General features: G+C 35.2%; 2 protein-coding genes across 5 annotated transcripts; one reads left to right on the plus strand and one right to left on the minus strand.

Annotated features, from left to right (window-relative positions):
• The first annotated feature begins 96 nt into the window (after positions 1–96).
• LOC123195402 (serine/threonine-protein kinase EDR1-like) lies at positions 97–17,664 on the plus strand. 4 transcript variants are annotated; one of them, XM_044609082.1, is made up of 18 exons: positions 97–570; positions 1,183–1,239; positions 2,131–2,527; positions 6,177–6,380; positions 10,289–10,477; positions 10,628–10,887; positions 11,020–11,139; positions 11,291–11,380; positions 11,624–11,719; positions 12,838–12,930; positions 15,330–15,447; positions 15,561–15,861; positions 16,008–16,131; positions 16,241–16,260; positions 16,509–16,665; positions 16,887–17,175; positions 17,274–17,346; positions 17,457–17,664. In XM_044609082.1, exons 3-18 carry the CDS (start codon positions 2,279–2,281, stop codon positions 17,537–17,539), a joined length of 2,466 nt encoding a protein of 821 aa, XP_044465017.1. In that variant the 5' UTR covers positions 97–570; positions 1,183–1,239; positions 2,131–2,278; the 3' UTR covers positions 17,540–17,664. The 4 variants fall into 4 exon arrangements, with proteins under 4 accessions (XP_044465017.1, XP_044465018.1, XP_044465016.1 ...); XM_044609081.1 differs by lacking the exon at positions 1,183–1,239 and having other exon boundaries at positions 98–570; XM_044609083.1 differs by lacking the exons at positions 1,183–1,239; positions 12,838–12,930.
• LOC123195403 (F-box/LRR-repeat MAX2 homolog A-like) lies at positions 17,626–19,945 on the minus strand. Its single transcript, XM_044609085.1, is given in 2 exon segments — positions 17,626–18,468; positions 18,471–19,945. Coding segments are annotated over 2 exon segments (2,025 nt in total). The 5' UTR covers positions 19,821–19,945; the 3' UTR covers positions 17,626–17,793.
• Between the last annotated feature and the right edge of the window lie 1,262 nt (positions 19,946–21,207).

A 21,207-nucleotide genomic window follows, 5' to 3' on the forward strand; every position in this document is an offset into this window, starting at 1 on the left:
TATTTTTATATTAAAATAATTAAAAAAATATAATTAATGATTAGGTGTACAAATTATTTTAAATATTTTTTTGAACACTTCATTTCTCCGTCTACTTTATTTCTCCGTCTTCTTCACCGGATCAATTTACTGAAAGAATTAAGCATTGCTACAAATAAAAGAAAAATTAGAAAAAAAAGAGGGAAGAGTTGTGGTTCGCGCGGCCGAAGGTGTGGATATTGTTGGTGAGCCACTCCACGCCAGCTGGCTGTCGGAAAGAGGTCCCCAGATCCCTCTCTGCACGTGACTCACCACCTCACTCTTTCTAAAACGAAGAAAGCAAAGAAAAGCCTATCGCTTTCTTTACGATCAAAATTATATAAGAACATGGATTAACTCAAAAATCAAATCTCTCTACCTCTCCCTCACCCTCAATCCTCTCTCTTCACTGCTTGTTTATTTTTATAATATAAATATTGATTGTTTCTCTAGCAAGAGGTGATGTAGGGAGAGATGAGGCTATTTTATATAAATAAGAGTTGAGATTCAAATGCTACTGGTTGGTGATTCAAATGCTCGGATCTGCTGGTGGTAAGCATCCTTCTTCTTTATCCAAGTTGTTGATTCTTTTTTAATTTTTAAATTCATTTTCATTCAAAATTTATCTTTAGAGGTATTACTTTGATTTTCTAGTGATTTCATTTTGTTGTTGATTTTATAGCGAAGTATTTATCAACATTTTTAGTTGAAGTTGAGGATGATAGACTGAAATTCTAGAATGTGTTGGTTATTTCAAGTAACAATGGTCAATAAGTTTATAGTTAGATTTTCTGTGTGTTCTTTTAAAGATATTGATTTGATGCAAATTTGCTTTAGTCGATTGTTTTGAGTGTGAAATGTTTTCTTTCAATGGTTGAATGCATTTGGAGTTAAGTTTTGATTTTATTGTGAGCTAATTGCCATTAGTTTAAGTGGAAGCTGAGGAGGATAAAGTTGAATTCAAGGTGTTGTGGATGATTTGGAGAGGCCTAGCTGAAGAATTGTATAATTAGGTATTCAGCGTCTGATTAAAAGATCTTCATTTGGTATAAATTTTCTTTTTTGGATTGGTGCAAGGTGATGGATACTTCATTTGAATTTTGGATTGATTTGTAGTTTTAAGTTTTGGTCTCTGTGTAAGCTAATTACCAAAATCTCCTGTAGTTGGCTTGGCTGATGAACTGGAATTCAGGAATGTGTAGGTGATTTCTGGTGACTACAGTAAGAAACTGTATAATTAGCTCTTCTAGTTTTTGTAGAATGTATTGTGATTGAAGATCCTTATTTGGTATGATTTATCTTATTTGTTTAGCCTTTTGAGTATTGTTTTGGTTTCACATATGTATTATACTGCAAATAATGACTAAAGATGCTGAAAGGAAATCCAACCAAAGCAGTAAGTCATTAGGTTGAAGAGCCAAGCATACTATAAGAGCCATATTAATAGATGTGGAATGCACTAAAAAATGTCGTAGGAATTTTTTTACTTGCTCTCTTTTTAATATATGTGTTGAAGATCTTTATCAGTGTAGAAATACTTTCTGATTTTGTTTCAAATATGAATTTCATTGCTGATAAACTGTTTATGGACAGAAAAAACAGACTGCACATATGGTTATAAATGAAAACTTATCATGAAAGTATGGGCTAGTGTTTGTAGGATATAGTTTTTTAAATAATGCTTTGGATCCAGAGCATCATTTATAGTTTGTATAGAGTACAATAAGTTGTGCTTAGGGTTGATTGGTGAACATATGATGAAGCTATATTGTACTGGAACAAATCACAAGAAGCTAAACAAAGTACAAGTGAAATTTGCATGTGCAGGAAACATGCAGAGTTAAGAAAAAAATAATTTTATTACCTCTTTGGAGGAAGTGTGATAGCTAATCTAACTTAAGACTTATTGTCACTAATGAGAGAAATCCCCTTTGGAGGAAGTGTGGGGCATGCCTTAGTTTAATATCTAATTGTTTTGCTCTGTGCATTCTGCTATGATGTTTTTCAGTTAAAGTTCATATTGTTATAGTGTAAAGGCAACTGATTCATTATGTAATCATTTTCACTTTTATTCAACAAGCCAAAATTACCATCGGGTCTTTTTTTTCTCAGATCTGATGGCCTTCAGCTCAAAGAATTCAGAAAGCCAGAAACTTGTAATCCACTGTTTTGTTGTCTAGGAATTATATGTGAATTGAAGGGTCTTTTATGGGGTAAGAATTAGGGGCGAAATGGTTTTACATGTCAAATACTTAAGGACATGGAGGAGACACGAGATGATGCAGGGTTGGTGGAGCAAGGACTTCCAAATACTACTTGGTGGACTCAAGCTTTCATGGAAAAGTTTGCATCTGTTTCTTTTGGTTCTCAAGAAGAGCGTTTAAGTAATAAAGAATCACCTGGGAATTTTGAGCAACATCTTTTTTCATCACAGACAGCATCACAAATTCTTTGGAGCACTGGGAGGCTCTCTGATGCAATTCCAAATGGTTTCTATTCTGTCATCCCGGTGAGAACTGTATTTTATGCTATAGTTATTGGTAGTTTTGTTGTTGGATTTAGGGTTTGTTTTTCGCTGCATTAAGCTCATGTATTCATTATGATGGAGTTCACCTTTTATTGCCTCTTTTTCCCATTTTTTAAGGCTTCAATGATCAATTTTGCAAAATGATTCTAGGATGTAAATGTATTACAAACTCACAGTTCTTTTTTTGTTTTTGTTTAAGAAATGTATGTGCCAGACTTTCATCATCTGTGGAAAGGCACATGCCATTTCAACTGTCCTTTATATTTAAAATCTTTACAAAAAATATTTTTAATTTCATTGTTTCCCTGGCCAAGTGTATTAGAAACCTTGTTAGTAATAAATAAAAGTTGGCTAATTAATTTCTCGTCTCATGCTTAGAAATGTGAAATCAGGACAAATGCAATCTGTCTTGGATAAGCATCTACTTAGATTTTGGATCAGCAATCCAATCATAATTATGATTGTTATTTTCTTAATTTATGTAAAGCATAGGAGCAATGTCCAAAGACATGATTTATATGGTTGCTGTTTAACTTTATGAAGGACAAACATCCTATTGAAGTTCGAGGTGCCACGTTCTTATTAAGTATGTTTTGGTATGGGGGATTTGCTTCATTAATAATAATACCAATACACGGAAAGATACCAAGTCAAAGTTTCCCTGTGTAGGTGTTGAGATTTGCTTAATCAGAGTTTGTTATGGAGAATCTAGTGGAATGACTGTTGACAATGATATTAAGCATCAATCATATATTGTGGCAAAATAAACTCAAAGAAAGTATTCTGGAGACTAATCTTTATGGTTCTAAGTACTTCGGGTTTTTTCCTTGGATATGGTTTGAGAATATATATTTGTCTCAATGGTCTTTGAAATTTTACACACTTGAGTCAGTGGCTTGCTATGATATAGTTTAATGTTCCATTCCTTAGGGTTGCATACTGGGCGAATCCACATGTCTCCTACTTCCCGAAGATTATAGTGTTTGGTAGGAGCCCTAGTTTCAAACTTGAGCTTGCCAGCAAGCTTCAACTTTTGGCCAAATTCAGTGTTATAAAAGAAAAAGGTAAAATAAAATCAAAGGTGGGGCATCGTAGAGCCAAATTTAAGAGTATGTATGGTTTATTTGGTGCACTGTGATAGAGTAAGTATTAAGAACATGGTGCAAGCATTAGTTGGTAGTCCTTTATGTTGCGGTCACAAAATTACTGCTATGGTTGAAATGGGATGAAAAGTTTTGATAGATACCTGGGCCAAGAGCTGACCACAGAACCTGTTCTGGGCAACTCCTCTGCACTCTCCCCAGTTTCCAGCAGACTTCCACAACAACAACAAGATTATACACGCAATGGAATAGAGAAAAATAGGAATGTAACCCTATTACAGCAAATGATGAAAATATGTATTGTATTGAATATTGATTGTGAATATTACAAAAGTAAATTCTTCAATACAATGACTATTTCCACAAATCAATTGTGCATAAACTGCTAATCAAGAATTATAGTTTCAGACGTAAATCAGCTTCACAAAGAGATTCACAAAATACTCAATAGAGTCCCCACTGCCTAAGCCCTGCTCCCAAGAGAACTACTCTCTCCCTACTTTTCCCAAAATATTGCTTCTTGCCTCCTCTGAAGCGCCTCCTTCTTTTTAAACTTTTTCCAGCCGTCACTTCTTTTGCCTTTTTCCTTTCTTTCGCCACGTCACTCTATTTTCTGTGGCTGAATTTGTAATAGAGCAGTGGTTTCCTGATCTTTTCTCCCAGAGCCAAAGGTCTTTTCTTTTTTGCTTCCTCTTTTCCTGCGGAAAATATGTATGAGTTCTAACATTTCTCCGCCCATTGAAAGACACCTTGTCCTCAAGGTGTGATTGGGGAAAAGGATATTGAAGGTTGTCGCATGATTCCCAAGTCCATTTGCAATCCGGCAACCCTTTCCACTTATTAAGCAATTCAAGATCACTATGGGAGGAATACTTGTATTCTGATACACCTTCAGACTGCTCCTCTAGCAAGTCTTCCTTCAAGCCTTTCATATCGCCACATTTTATCAGATCACAAACAAGGCTACGAATATCACAGCGCGCAGAAAAGTTCATAACAGCCCATCGTTTTATCTTTGTCGGCTCCACTAATTTCTTATTATTGAAATTCCACCACCCATTTCGAAGAAAGAAATCCTCACCATTTCCTACTTTTAACCTTGGGGCGGACAGAACATGGCCTTCCACTTTAGCAAAATTTTTCGGATCATTGTGAAAGAATGATTGTCGTATAAGAAGGCAACCCTGTTTTCCTGATCTTTTCTCCCAGAGCCAAAGGTCTTCTCTTTTTTGCTTCTTCTTTTCCTGCGGAAAATATGTATGAGTTCTAACAAGTTTCAACTGCATCAAGAATTGAGCAATCTTTTAGTTGAAAATCTTGAAGGCAATAAATTTATGTTTTGTTGAAGGGCTCGATGTAGCATCTTCTAGTTGTGTTAAAACAAAATTATTGAGGACTTTGGTGTATAAGCAACAACTTTGGAATTGGGAAGACATTCTTTTTCAGGGTTTCAATTTTATGATGGAATATGCTTACAAACTTAGAAATAATGATACATATTGTTTGACTTGTAGATATGTTTGGTGAAGTTTAGTGGTTTAACATAAAAGAGCTGATTTGGTTTAAACTTTCTAGAGAAGGAGAGAAGAAATTGACTTTGTTCTAGTGATATTATAAAAATGTCAAAGGCCCTTTATTAGTTTGTTTAAGAATTCTAACTCTATCTCCTTGGTGTGTTATTGATTTCTAAACTTTTGTTTCTGTTGATATTGTGTATCGGAAAAAGGACAAAGTTGGTGGGCTAGTTTTTCCCAGGAGTGTGTGGCTTTTTTGTACTCTAGGTGGCTAACATTCATGTTTGTTGGCTGGTTGTTCTTGTTTTCTCCCTAGATAAATTCATTCGTAAAGACATTGAATAATAATGAAAAGTGAAGAGAAATTCCCTTTAATTTATTATGCTATTAGAGCTTCCATCCGGAGAATAATTGTAATAGTCCACAAGGTTTTGGATGAGGAGTAAGAAAATACTAGCTTGTGATTCATGTTATCAGAAATCTTGACTCTTCTTAGCAAGATTGAGACTTTCCAGCGACACTGTGATCACGTTGGTGCCAACGAGATCCTGAAATTGACAAAAATTGCCAGTGAGACTGTGAGCTTGTCAGAAATCATTCTCAGACCTCAAATATTGTTGGTGAGACTGTGAGCTAGCTAAAAACTCTTCTTAGACATCGAATTTATCAAACCTCAGATCTTGCAAGTGAGATTGTGCACTTGTCGTAAATCTAAAATCCTTCACCGTTTGAATAAATACAATCTTTTATTTTTTACCTCCATGTATGGAGAAGGAATTCCTTCCTTAGACCGTCTTCAGAAAAGTATTGTTGTATCTTTCAACCTATATCAGTCGTTATGTATTTGTATTTATGTCAATCTCCTCAAGAGGGATTTTAATTTTGTAGTAATATCTATATGTGGTTTTATTAATATTTTTCTCATGGAAAAAGCTTACACGACTGGTTTACTTTATTCTCTGACTTTGTGGAACTTTAATTATGATGAACTTGGTAATATTTGATTATATACAGGATAAAAGCCTGAAGGAACTTTTTGATAGTATTCCTTCTCTAGATGACCTTCATGCATTGGGGGCTGACGGCTACAAAGCCGATATTATTCTTGTGGATACTGAGAAAGATAAAAAGCTATCCAGGCTGAAGCAGTTGATTGTGGCATTGGTGAAAGGGTTGAACTCAAATCCAGCTGCTATGATAAAAAAGATTGCCAGATTGGTAAAAAGTAGTTTAAGAACTTCTGTATAATATCAGTTATCTCATTGTAGGCATTTGACCTTGTGGATTGCGTGTGACTTTTGCCTTGTGCACTTTACTTTGACAATTTACTCTTCTTATCAAGTTTTTAAACTACAACACTTTTTTTGATCTCTTTTGTAAATTATGATATGTTCTCTAACATTACCAACTATAAATTAGAAGTTTATACCAGAACAAGGAGGAAGAATTTTTTTAGAACCTATTCATGTGAATTTTAATTTTTTAAGTTTATGATATACTGCTTTTCACATTTGATTTTATTAGGTGTTTAAAACGAAGGCATAAAGTTAATCATCATTGAAACTAACTGACAGAATGATTCCTGATACTTAAGAAAGGAAGCAAGTTCATGAATAAAAATAATAGATGAAGGAAATGAAAAACATGCAGATTTCATGTTAGATAGAGAGGTGTTTCTAGGAAAGGGAGGAGGCAAAAGATACCAAAAAAATTAATACAATTAAGGTTCATTAAAAAATTGATATTAGTAAGTTCATTCTCTAAATTTTGGAGCATAGTACATGACCGAGGAAGGAGAGTGCATGAATGTAAAGTTATTAAAATAATGTGGTTTTTATGTTAAACACTTAATAATAGCAGAAAATAATGAAGTTAAATGAAAATAATAAATTGTTAGGGACCCATATATGTTGGATACTTTAGTGATATTATGATTTGTATCAGATAATTTTTTTTGAGGAGTTTAATCACTTAAAAATCTTAATATTACAAATAAACACACACACAGAAACCTAGATTTGTATCTCTTTGCTTTACCTAATATTAGAAGAATGTTAGACATCTTTTTTCTTATTCAAAATAATCTATTTTCTTGTATATGCAAATGTGCACGTCACTCATGTTTCATTCAACAGCTCCAAGATGTCAATCTAAACATCCATGCTTCAAAAGCCAAGTAGACAATGAAAACTATTTACACCGTTTGGATAGTGATATCATAGCAGTTGGTAAATTTATGAACTTTTGTAGGTAATATTTCCTGCTTAGAAGAAATTTAATATGTTAAAGGGTTTATGAAAATAGGGGCAAAATGTAGTGACGAAAAGCATAGGCAAGAACTTGTTTGTATAGCTAGATGCAGGCTTCTCATTATGAACTAAAGTTGTAGATGCAGACTTGCATCTTTCCTTGTGATAAATTTTCAAAACATCTTCTGCATGTTTCTTTTGAGAGACAAATATTCCCTCGTTGAATCCCCATCCCAAGAAAATAATTCATGGCCCCCAAATCTGTCATCTTGCCTAAACTTTTGAATTTCCTGCAAACTATCTCCTGTCACTAACAAATCATCAATATAAAGAGGCACAATAACCAAACCAGAGATTTATCTCCCTTCATATACAAAGTCGCTTCATTTGGACTCCTCCTGAATCCTTGCTTGGTGAAATAATCATCTATTAGATTGTATCAAACTCTTGGAGCTTGCTTTAACCTGTACAGAGCTTTTTTTAAGCTTATAAACTTAATCTTCCTTTCCTTTGACAATGAGGCCATGTGGTTGCTCCACGCATATTTCTTTATCCAAATATCCATTGAGAAAGGCTGACTTTACATCTATTTGAAAAATTTGTCAACCTATTTGAGCTGCCAGAGAAATTAGAAGTGTAATGGTGTCACATCGTGCAGCTAGAGCAAAAGTATAACTGAAATCAATCCAAGGCTGTTGAGCATAGCCCTTAACCACCAATCTTGCCTTATGCTTATGAACTGAGTTTTCAGGAACTCAGGATACAACTTGGTTCGATACACCCATTTTACCTCAATAACTTTCTTGTTCTGAGGTCTTTGAACCAGCTCCCAAGTTATATTTTTCTTGATCATATGCATCTCCTCCGGCATAGCAACATTCAATTCTTCATATTTGGAAGCTTCATCAAAGTTTGTGGGCTCAATGGAAACAAAGTTGCATCTCATTAATATCTTGTAATGATTTGGTCTTTCTAATTGGAGATTTAAAGATGAGCTATTGTAATTATAATTCAACTCTTGTGTTTCATCTAAAAATACTTTAGTAGGATGAGTAGCTGAAGTATACTTTCTCTCCACCTTTGATTCTTCCTAATTCCATTTTGCATTCTGATCAAACTCAACATCTCTGCTAATCACAACCATTTGTGTGATGAGATTAAATATTTGTAGCCTTTGGTTCGAGATCTATAACCTAGAAAAAAATTTGCTGGGTTTGCAACAGACACCTTCATTTTTTTTTCAAATTTCTTGTCCAACCATTGCTCACAAATTTGCAATGATCCTCACAATTCAATTGCAATAAGTTTTGATAAATCTCTGGACTCCTGTGTTGCTGTACTTATCTTGCAAAGTATTCAAAATCTTGAGTACTTGTCTATCTTTTGGAATTGATTCTCCATAGATTTTCATTTGATTCATAATTTCTGAAAATCTTGAAGAGTATTCTTTGATGATTTTGGAGTCTTTCATCTTTAACTTCTCAAAATCTTTTCTTAAATTCTGAAGCCTTAATGATCTGACTTTTTCCAAGCCTTGAAACACCTCTTGCAAAATGTTTCATGCTTGCTTTGCTGTTGTAGCCTCAACAATTCTAGGAAAAATGTTGTTTACGATAGAGGATTGAAGATATGAAAGAGCTTTGTAATTTTTCTTGTATTCTTCTTTGTGAGCTTTCATTTGAGCCAAACGTTGCATCATCTCCTAGAGGTGCTTCATCAAATCCATTTTGAATTGAATGTCATAAATCATATATGCCATCAAGGAAGCCTTCATTTAAACTGACCACTAGTCATAATTTTTTCCTGCAAAAGTTGGCAGTGAAATGCCACTTTGTGCAGTCATTTGAAAGTTGCTGCAAATCTGTTTTTTTTTAACTTGAGGCCCCCTTAAGATCAAAAGGGCTCTGATACTATGTTGTGTTTTTGAGAGGAAAGGATGTAGAGTACAGAGAAAGTATTCTGTTGTAAATTTCTTGATATTATTTCATTCATTGGAAAAGGTTTAAATGCATAGAGTTTGACTCTTTGGATTACATCAAACATAAATATGACTCTTGAGTAAAGCAAATGACTCTTGGATCATATCAAACGTAAATATAACTCTTGTTTAAAGCAAATGACTCTTGGATCATATAAATTCAATGAAACAAAACATTCAAATTCTAAATGCTCATTCTTATCATAACATTCTTATTAGTAAAAGGATCATAATTCAACAAGATTTTGGGATCTCAGCTTTGGCCAGTTCGATGCCACAATCACCCCTCGAGAAAAGGATATTATTAACAAATGAGTTTTGAAGATGTATTTGCAAGTATTTGCGAGTAAATTAGTTGTCTCATGAGGTATGAAAATAGAAACCTGTAACCTAATCAAGAATCTAGGCACAAAATAAGCCCTAACTATAACCATGCAAACTAAAATCAAAAGCTGAATCCCAAGTCAATGATCGAGCTCGGCTCGGTTCATATATAGTTGGCTTGAGTTCGAGCTCGGCTAAGGCCGGCTTGAATTCGGTTCGGCTTGTTTTTCGTTATCAAAACGATGTCGTTTTAATACATATTAGTCAAAACGACATCGTTTTGTATCAAAAATTTTAATTAAAAAATCTGACGAGTAGCTCGAGCTCGAGCTCGGTAAGGCCGGCTCGTTGTGGGCTCGACCGAGCCGAGCTCGAGCTGGCTCGGTTCGAGTCCAGCCCTATCAATGATCATGAAGGAAATGAAAACTAATTGTTCATTGATTAGAACTGCCATAGTAACTGTGAGTTGCACAATTGGAAATGTAAGTTTTGTCTTTTCTTCAAAATTCCTGCTCTAACAGGTTAAGCATTTACTGGCTTTTCTTTTGATTTAACTCCTTCCATTGCCTAAACAGGTATCAGATTTTTATAAACGACCAAATTTGGAAAGTCCAGCTAAAGCTGCACTTGAGGGAACCTCCCATATGTTTGAGACTCGAGGTGTCCAATTGCTTGGGCAAATAAAACATGGCTCATGCCGTCCTCGAGCTATCTTGTTTAAAGTTCTGGCAGATACTGTTGGTCTAGAAAGTAGGCTCATGGTGGTAAGCTAACTTCATTTGTTGGGTTGAACTTTTCTATTTTTTACTTTTAAGTGTAGTTAAAAGAAAAAGGTTTCTTGGACAATTTTTATTACTTGTAATAACATCTAATTGTCAATATATTATGCCTGATTTTTTAGCCTTTTTTACCAGGGCTTACCAAATGATGGAGCTTTTGAGTGTGTAGACTCATATAAACACATGTCTGTTATAGTTGTGTTGAATTCTGTGGAGTTACTGGTTGATCTCATGCGATTCCCAGGTCAGTTAATACCTCGCACAACCAAGGCAATTTTTATGACCCATATCTCAGCTGCAGGGGAGAGTGATTCTGCTGAAAATGACTCCTGTGACTCACCTCTAGAGCCAAACAGTCCTCTATTTGGGTTTTCAGAGAGAGTAGATCCTGACAGGTTAGGAATTGATGTTCGACTCTCAGTGTGAAACGTCCTATAACCACATATTCTGAACCCATTTTGCATGATGTCCTTAGTTAAGTTTTGTAAAGGTGGTTAGGATCAATGTTAATTATCATTTTGCTACAGTGCTGAAAAAGATGAGAGACTTCAGTTCCATCGGAAATTGGAAGCATCTTCAAATATCTCGGGTCCTTCATTACGAAATATGACATTGCAACCGACTGCCTCCATTGACAGGAAATTGAGGTAATAGTTGTTCTTTGTTTTGTGAAGTCCCTTGTACTTAGAAGCCTTTTTTATTTTTCAAATTCATATATTGATTGCAACATTTGTATTCAAAATCTATCGAGATTGTATTTTAATGGTGTTTATTTGGATTTCTTTGTCACTTTCCCAGTTCATCACATAGTGAGCCCAACATTGCTACTACATTCTGGCGGCGTAGCCGAAGAAAGGTCATTGCTGAACAACGGACTGCTAGTTCAAGGTTTTCCTTAATTTCTTCTGCTTACATTTGAGGTTCTTGTAATCTCTTTAAGTAAGCCGCCAAACTACTCTAGAAAAGAAATGGAGAAATTTAAAAATGTCCTTGGCTTTATATCCACGAGGGCAATTTTTGGTCAAGATTCCCAGCAGCATGTACAATTGTTGATCAAATAATTGTTCTGAAAACTTAAATATTTATGTTCAAATTTTATATTTTAATTATTTAAATGAATTTATTTTGCAGTCCAGAGCATCCTTCTTTTCTAGCACATGGACGATCTATGCTTAGCGGAGACAGAAATTCACTAGGAGATTACTCTGATGAAGGATCCACATCAAGGTTCTCCCACTTTTGATCCTAAATTTCTGTTACTTAAATATTAATTGAAATGAAGAAAACATAAATCCAAGTTCATGTACATAATATCCACTTATAATGCTTTTGTACTGAAGATAAAGGCATTTCAATTTCAGAGGCCTTTATGTGCTTTACCTTCTAGAGTGTTATCTGTTGCTTTAATTACAATTTTCATGGTTGGTTCTATATATATATTTCTCAAAATAACTGCTAGATGAAATTCTTTTTCGGCTGAAGTAGTGAAAGGTGGGGAGGAAGTGTTATCTAGTTCACTCTACTTCACTTACCAGGGTACCTTGAAAAGTTTGATCATGAGCTTAGCTTCCTAGACTGGTGGTATTCTTGTGTGGCAAATGACCTTGTACTTCCATGAATCAATTCCATCACTTTTCGCTTGACCTCTTCTTATATTTTCATCTGTACTTGGAATTCTTTTTACAGTCAATTGATGGTTTAAAGTTCCCTGGATTCCATCACTTCTAGAATTTATGTGAGCTCTGCATTGGGAATGGGAATTATTATTCTTTAACCTTTTCTTCAGAAGTGCATAAACTCTGAACTTCCTCCGCAAGAAACGCAATTTAAAACCTTCATCTTATCTGGAACCTGAATTAAAATGTGTCTGACCGGTAGTTGAAGATTTATGAATAAGACGTCTATATAGTGTATATCTGTGTTGTGGCTTAACACATGCTTCTATTTTACAATATATTATTTTTTATAGTGGTTTTAAACATCTAAAGCTTTAATTGGCACGTGTCTACTTCCTAGAAGATGTACATTTTTGTTTGATGCTTAAGTTGTGCTTTGTTTCAATCTTTGAGTCTGAATTGTTCTTCTCAGTTATGCTGTTCATGGGAATGGTGTCTCAAGACTAATTATACATTTTTGTGTTATGTTGCGTTTTTAAATGTAACTGTGTGTCTTATTTGGATCTGAATCAGAAAATGGAATAGTGAATGATTTTGTGGCGCTATGTTTTAGTTGGAAGTGGTAGTATAGAGTAGTTTTAAACTTCTTATCTGATTTTAACTTTTGACTTGTTAAGTTGTGTAAAGTAGTGAACTAAAAGTTGCATTTATATTCAACATTAATTTTAGCTACCGGTCAGAAGGTTCATCAACATCAGAGGCTCGTAGAATGAGAAGAAGAAGCATTAGCATTACCCCAGAGATTGGTGATGATATCGTAAGGTTGATATTGTTCTTTCATGAGTTACTTTTAATATCTTTTTCTGCACTTTGTGCTCCAAAATTATTTTCATTTTTTGTACCATGATAGATTTCTTAGGAAGACAGTTGTAGTTAGTCATTCTTTCTTTATTTGTCATAGTCAGCATTATTCAATCATTCTTTTAGCATATGTTGATGACATTGTGACAACATGAAGGGGCAGGAACAGAATCACAAGCTTTAAACAGCATATTGATTTACAAATTTATATGTAAAAAAAATTAAATATTTTACAATCTTGCTAAGGTATAGAGGTTGATCTGTTGGAAGCGGACATTGCCTACATTTTCTTTTTGGAAAGGGAAATACGTGGCTAATCTTTAGAAGATTAAATTAGTCCATGGTCCAATGGAGTTCATTTAAAATTTCTGACAAAAGGGGCTGAGATGTTTGAAGATTTTGAGAGATGAAATGTTTATGATAAGATATATTTGCTGTGACTTGAGTATCACATTTGCAGTTGAATTTGTTATTCAATTCATACAGAATTCACAAGATAGCTTTTCAAATGTAGATTGGGTATATATATTATGAATAGAAGATTGAATTAGGTCTTTGTGCTTTTGTTTATGGAAATATTAGATTCCTAAAAAGAGCTAAGAATCAATGTGGTGGCTAGATCTAATGCTAAAGTTATCATGGAGCATGATGGCTATTACATGTGGACTGATTTGGATCAAGTATCTCTTGGAAGAAATGGTATCTCTAGTAATCAATGAATAATAAAGTTTTGTGATGATCAGACAATGATGCTTCTATGTCTAATCCAGTGTTTTAAGAACTAAGCACCTATTTAGTTGGATTGTGATTTTATCAGAGATTTGATGAAGAATAAGCTAGTTGTAGCACTGTATGAGAAGTTGGAAGATTAGTGGCTTACTGAAGTCTTGAGGATAGGACAATTGATAAAGTTATATGATAAGTTGGGCAATTGATAGATATCTATGCTACATCTTGAGGGAGAATGTTGAAATATCTACATTAGGTTCTATTGTAAGGGCTATGCTAGGGTATTTTAGTTAGTGATGAATAAATGTTATGGAGTAGTCAAAATTCTTAAATTTTATACTTATTATGCTGAAATTAATTATGAGTTTAATTAGAATTATCATGTATTAAATAAGTTCGAAAGAGCATTCAATAAACTTTAAATAGAAATAATTGAATTTATATGAAGAATTTATTTTGCTTCAACCATATCAAGAATGACAATGATGTTGAAATCAAAAAAGGAAATTGACTGTGAAGTTGAAATCAGGAAAAGAAATTTTATTATGTCAAAGAAGTAATGATCTGTGGATTCTGCCACAAAAAAAAAAGCCACACACACACACACATATAATTTTGTATGCAAAAGGCATAAAAGAGTTGGCAATTAGAGATTAACAAGGGGGACTCACATATTTCCGTTCTTTTTTCAACCAGAGAAGTTTTACCTTGTAAACCATACATTAAGAACATGTGACTCCCTTTAGAAAGAAAAATATGCGATACGGGAAGCGTAGCTTCACTCAATTGGTTTCAAAGGCCAAAAAGAGGTTGTTTTTTAAGGTAACACCTAACAAACCTGTGAAAATTTCAATTGATGTCATTTTTTAGTCTGCTATGCTGAAAGGAAGATGTATGACAGTATGCTAAAAGAGAATGACAGCTGCCATTCACATTTTCATGGGTTAAACTCCTACTGCTTTTGAACGTTTTTAAGTTCTTTTAGCCCATCAGAAAACTTCCCATGTCAAATTTTTGTTTCTTTTCTTGCAAGCCATATGTCCTTACCTTGTTATTTTGGAAAACCTTTCTGCGGTTGGAACCGAGAAAGTAACATTTGGAGATACCAATCTTGCATGTCGTTCACGTGCTAACCAGTTTTAGATGGCTTTTGGTTGTAGGGTCCACAGTTGATCATCTATTTATTTTAATTGACTAAGCTTCCTTTCTCACTTCTGGCTTCACTTCTATTCTTGATTTGGCTGAATCAAATTGAAATTTGGTGAATTCCATTTTTTCTTCTCAAGGTTCAATAATTCCTCTTCTTTAAAACTTTAGAATCCTTGTTGCATGAATAAAATAGTGATTAATTTATATTCTATGTGTGTCAATATTGAAATAAGCATAGTTTTTGGAGTGGGATTTTGACCCATTCAACTAGCTGGTTCTGTCTAGGTTTTGAGATGCAGAAAATGTTTAGATTTTGAGTGAATCGAGTTGGGCCTTGAGTTTCTTGGTCAAGTGCACCACATTAATTTCTTGGATAATGAAGGCATTGATACTTGATTAGATAGAATCTCTTTGTGATTTGATTGATTTTGGGAATCTAATCTTTTTGTTTATTCATTGTCTCTGCATGCTATTTATTTCAGGGCCTTGCGAACAATGAATGAAACCTTGAAGCAGAATCATCTTTTGCGAGAAAGACGGGATGATAAGTCCCTCACCCATTCTTCAAACGACCAGGACAACCCAGATCTTAAAAAAAATGTATGGTTTTTCCACTCTTGCAAATGATGACCAGATTTTTGCTTTAGATCTTCTATTTAACATCAGTCCAAGTTATTACATGATGCGACAAATCACTTTGTGCTCTATTTTAGGTAACAAATTTAGTTCTCAGCAGTCATGATGATGTATCTGGTGGAAGGGCTGCATTATATAATTTTCCCCATAACCAGATGAATTCTCAGAAGGCTATATCATTGCCTTCGTCTCCCCACGAATATAGGACTCATGCTTCTGAGAAAGGTGGACCTTCTGGCTACATGATGAATTCTGAATTGGTCTCAGCATGGAATAAAATTCTTGAATCTCCCATGTTCCAAAATAGGCTGCTATTACCTTATGAAGAATGGAATATCAATTTCTCTGAACTAATTGTTGGGGCTCGTGTTGGTATTGGTAAGCACTACTTATTATTATCCTTTCCACTGCTTTTTAGGGCCTTTGATATTGCTGAACTTATTGTGTAATTAATATATTCGTTCAATAATATTTTAAAATGGACTTTTTACAATGTTAATACATTTTTATATCTTCAATGATAGGGTTTTTTGGGGAAGTTTTCCGCGGTATTTGGAATGGTACAGAGGTTGCAATCAAGGTTTTGTTGGAACAAGATCTAACTGCTGAAAATATGGAAGACTTTTGCAATGAAATAACAATTCTTAGGTATCTTTTTATCAATATGTTTATGATACTAGTTTTATCCTACTCATATATCTCTCTTAACTTTTTTCTTTTCATTTTCTTGTGTGTGTGGGTATTTCTTCACCTCCAGCCGCCTTCGGCATCCCAACGGTACTCCACTTCTCATGCCACTGATTTTAACATATTTCTTTCCTCAAATTTTGTCTGGGAGCTTAATATGATATATATCTCTTTTTAGAGAAAAACAATTAAAAGAAAATAAAAGTAATGGCGCTTTTTTTGGCTGTTTACTTTTTCTATATATAATTTCTGACATAGAGCCTTAAGAAACTCTATGGATGAGTAGCATTTCTTTGTCTTGCCTTATAGCTAGTGATACAATCCATTCTCGTATGCAGTTATCTTGTTTTTGGGGGCATGCACAAGGCCTCCACGCTTGTCAGTGGTTACTGAATACATGGAGATGGGATCCTTGTTTCATTTGATCCATTTGAGCGGTCAGAAAAAGAAACTTAGTTGGAGGAGAAGACTCAAAATGCTGCGTGATATATGCAGGTGTGTTCATCTTGTCTGTTAACTTTGAGATGTTTCTGCCTGCATGCTTAAGGATACACTGCTTTATGGCACTACATTGCATACTTTTAATTTAAAGAAATCACCATTTTCACCCTAAATACACAGTTGTAACTACAAATTGTGAGGATTAAAATTTAACAGTTTACAAGTCATGAGAATTTTTCTACTGTGGACTGACTGGAATTTTCTGCTGTTGAAAGGGGATTGATGTGCATTCATCGAATGAAGATTGTTCACCGTGACCTGAAAAGCGCAAACTGCCTCCTGAATAAGCACTGGACTGTGAAGATATGTGATTTCGGGCTCTCCAGAATAATGACAGGCTCACCCCTCAGAGACTCCTCATCTGCAGGAACTCCAGAATGGATGGCTCCTGAACTTATTCGAAATGAACCATTCACAGAAAAATGTGATATTTTTAGTCTTGGGGTGATAATGTGGGAGCTATGCACTCTAAATAGACCATGGGAAGGTGTACTCCCAGAGAGGGTATATTGGCATGATTCTTTGTATTTTCCTTTATTTCATGTCTGAATTTAAGTGTTTTAAATTTTTAGGCATAATAATCAGCTCTCAGCTCTCTACAGGTTGTTTATGCTGTTGCAAATGAAGGTTCCCGCTTGGATATTCCTGAAGGGCCACTGGGAAGGCTGATTTCAGGTTTACTGCATTTACAATAGCCTTTAACTTTTAAACTCATTCTGTTTAATTTGCATTAGTGCAGAGAGTTGATATGGCCTGACGGTGTTGTTATGTTTTTTTTTTCGCAGACTGTTGGGCTGAACCACAGGAAAGACCGAGTTGTGAGGAAATACTTTCTCGTTTGCTGGACTGTGAGTACTCACTTTCATGAGAAAATTTCCTTGTTTGTGGAAAACATGGTAGATTGTAAACCATTCAAGAATTTCCAATAATTGTAAAACAGTTGGGCATAGAATGTTATCGTGATATCCAACACTTTTAACCCTTTTTGGGCAATCATTGCTTTCTTTTTACTGTTTGAAATTCTTACAAGCTTGGCAAAACAAAAACGGGAAAGCCGGCTTAGCAATACGATTGATGCTAGTTTATGGTGAGCATCAACCACTGACCATTAAATATTAAGAGTCAATCAGCGATGCGTTTTCTATTTAGCGCGTCTTCGAAGCGACAGCAGGAGTCCGCTCTCATCTCTGTACTCATATCGGTGTCTGGTGCTGGATAATAATCCTCTCGCAGTTGGACGTCTCTTAGATTCGGAATTTCAGGAAGAAACATCATGAAATGTTCATGAGCCGTCCCATGGATGAACAGCTTCCTCAGTGTGCTACACTGTGCAAGCAATCCAACGGCCGGTAGCGACAGACTCCTGTGATTAACATCTCTGTCTTGCGGTGGCCAATAATCAAGCTCATTTAGTCTCAATTCCCCAATTCCCTTCAAGAAAAATCTCTCCCACAGGTTCAAATCCATTTGCCCTGATGGCGCCGTCAGAGCAAAACCAATTGCTTCGCCACAATTTAGTTTCATCCTTAAAAGCCGTGGATACATTGCTAGACAACCCAACCCGAAAGCACTCTCCGACGGCTTGTACAATCTCCGTGTATCGCCTTCCACCTTTATGATAATTTCCTCCAAATTCGGACAATCATCGAGACCCACCTTGGGCAATGGAGATAAAAGCTCACCAACTTCAATCCAAACTGAGAGGCTTTTCAAGCTTTCCCATGTCTTGCACCAAGACCCATCTTCATCATCAAAACAGTATTTCTGTTTCTTCTTGCTTCTGTTAGTATCGGTTCTACAGAGGAGCTACCCTCATCATTCACTCCATTCCACACACAATCAATATGCAGTTTTTGAATACGATCACGAATCGGCTCCAAAGCTCTACAAGATGCCACAGCATCAAGGTTTTTACAACAAGAAATCCCCACCTGAACCAGAGTCTTCCGAAGCAAACAAGCCACTGTCCTCAAACCCTGAACTGTAATAAACTTGCACCCTTCAACTTCAAGCTTAGCCAATCTACAACACCCTCTCCCGATGGCTATCAAGACCATATCAGTCAAGTCTCCGCAATTCTTTATAGACAAAGACTCGAGCCGTCCACACAAGGCAACTCCATCAAGCTGCGAATCAATGGCCAAACAAAGCCCATGAAACTGGCCTAACTTGAGCGCCTTTAGATTCGGGCACTTAGACTTCATCACCTCGAAAGCAAAACCACTATCTCTTACATTCTTACAAACATCGAGAACCAAATCTTCAAGCGAAGGTAAGCCACTGAAAAGCTGTATCAGAGTCTCACGGCTGATTCTTGCGTCCTCGGAAGTAAAACCATCGCTTTCTGGATCTCCTCTCAGATTAGCCAAGGACGATGTGTCGGTTAAGTGGAGAAGCGACAGTTTAGGACAATTCGTTGTGATAGCCAATAAAGTTTCGTCGCCAACGAAACCAATGTACCTCGGATCGAACATACAAGCAACTAAAAACTTGTTCAGATTCGGACAGGCGGCGGTGATATCTTGAATCTCCCGCGACTTAAAACCTTCTGAAAACGACGTCGTGAGAAGATTCAAGTGCGTGAGATTTGCTGATACATTCGGAAAAGCTTGGAGAACCGGAGGGAGATCTTCTGTCCAGTAATAGAAAGTGGAAACATCAAGAGAGGTAAGTGATTTACATTGCTCAAATAAAGGATAAAAATCAGCTCCGATATCGACCTGAGGGCGTTGATGCCAACGGACTAACTTGACGTGGCTCAATCCAGGCCACTGAGGAAGTAAAATCTGGAGGGTAGTGGGTGATCGGCAGTAGAGAGTAAGAGACGTGACGGAGGGAAAAGCCTGACGTAAAAGGTGAGCCAACAAGAGATCAGACGGCGAAGACGAAGAAAGAAGGGAGTGACCCCACGGCGAGAGAAGAGAAAGGTCTAAGTTAACGACGGATCTGAAAGCGTGAGGGATGAAGTGGAGGTATCGAGCGTTGCCTCGGAGCGTGAGAGATGTGCGCGTAATCCTCTCAAGCAAATGAAACTTGCGGCTGACTAAAGAGAGGGAGTTACGCGAGCGTGTATCGGAGATGGAAGCGAAAATGTTAGAGAGAATAACGTCAGGGAGATGAGTGATGGAAGTAGTGGATGCAGCAGCCATAAGAGATCAAGTGAGGTCACGCTCTTTGGTGAGATTCGTTATGGCGAACAGAAGGATGGAGATGGAAGAAGAAAATTAGAGGGTTTGGAGTTGCCGAGTTGGGATTGGAGCTGCCGAGTTGGGAAGGACTTTGTAATAAAAAAACAAAACTACGTGGGGCCTATATTTTTTACAATATTTAAATAGTATATAAGTGAAAAAAAGTTAAGATAATATTTAATTATTAAGAAAATGTCACGTAGGAGGTGTTTGGATTATAAAGATTATTAAATTTATATTTAAAATAATATTAATTTTGTTATATTTTTATTTATTAAATATTTTTAAAAAACGTTTTTATTTTTATTAATATAATAATTAATATAAAATTATTTTAAAATAATTATATTTATGACATTTAAATAAAATAATATCATTATAATTTTTTGTTATATTTAATTAAATATAATAATTATTTATTTTAATCAAATTTTAATTTTATAATTTTTTATTTTTAATAATAAATTACTTTTCAAACCATAGATTATAAAATCAAATTGAATAAATATACTTTTCAAACGGTTTTTGTTGTAAGTAGAATCGTTTTTTTATGTATTTTTAAATTGAACTATAGGCAAATCAGTGATTCAACACTGGTTCGCGGTTCAATCTAATTCACGACTGACCAATTTTCACTAAAATATAAAAAATCAGAGGAAACACCACTTTCCTAGCTCTTTCAAGGCGCGCTGCTGTTGTGCCCTACTGTTGACAACGTATGACGACGGTTGCCAACGCCTGATAATGGTTCCTGACGATGTTGTATAGACAGACGATTGTTGCTTCAGACGACGCGGCTCAGTGAGAAGTCTTTTAAAGGAAGGTTGAGTTGAGTTGAGTTGCTTCCACACCTGGCCAATACAGCCGAAAGTTATACACTAAAGCAAGATGTGCTAAACCCACGTGGCACTATACCATTTGCTCTTCTTCTTTTTCACTCAAACCCCACTACAATTAAATTTTAATAAATAAATACAAATTATAAAACAAACTGGGAATGTTCTTTCGCCTTTTCTATGAAACAAATTAGAATATCTTAATTTGGGGTTTTATAGTCGTAGTAATTGATGCTTTTAGCCGGTCTTCATTTCTAAGAAACCTACTCACATAATTTCTAAGAAATCAAAATTAAAAATTTGATTAAACCGATAAATCTAAATGACTTAACCGATTTAATCAAAATCATATCTTAAAATAATTTATAATTTAATCCAGATTCTTAAAATTTTATCCCAACTAGACGTACCTTTTATATCAAAATTCCATGTGCCATTATTTTTTATTATCTTTGAGAAATTAATTTATTAATTATTCCGTTGAAAACTAAAAAATAAATAGAAACACCACA

The sequence above is a fragment of the Mangifera indica genome, chromosome 14, assembly GCF_011075055.1.
Source record: "Mangifera indica cultivar Alphonso chromosome 14, CATAS_Mindica_2.1, whole genome shotgun sequence".
Classification (NCBI taxonomy): Eukaryota; Viridiplantae; Streptophyta; class Magnoliopsida; order Sapindales; family Anacardiaceae; genus Mangifera; species Mangifera indica.

What these genes read in the sequence shown, in the direction of transcription:
- LOC123195402 (XM_044609082.1), top strand. Translation starts at nt 2,279, where the DNA reads ATGGAGGAGACACGAGATGATGCAGGGTTGGTGGAGCAAGGACTTCCA. An exon ending in TCCATTGACAGGAAATTGAG is followed by an intron (nt 11,140 to 11,290) that starts GTAATAGTTGTT and finishes TCACTTTCCCAG; the next exon opens with TTCATCACATAGTGAGCCCA. An exon ending in TGGGGCTCGTGTTGGTATTG is followed by an intron (nt 15,862 to 16,007) that starts GTAAGCACTACT and finishes CTTCAATGATAG; the next exon opens with GGTTTTTTGGGGAAGTTTTC.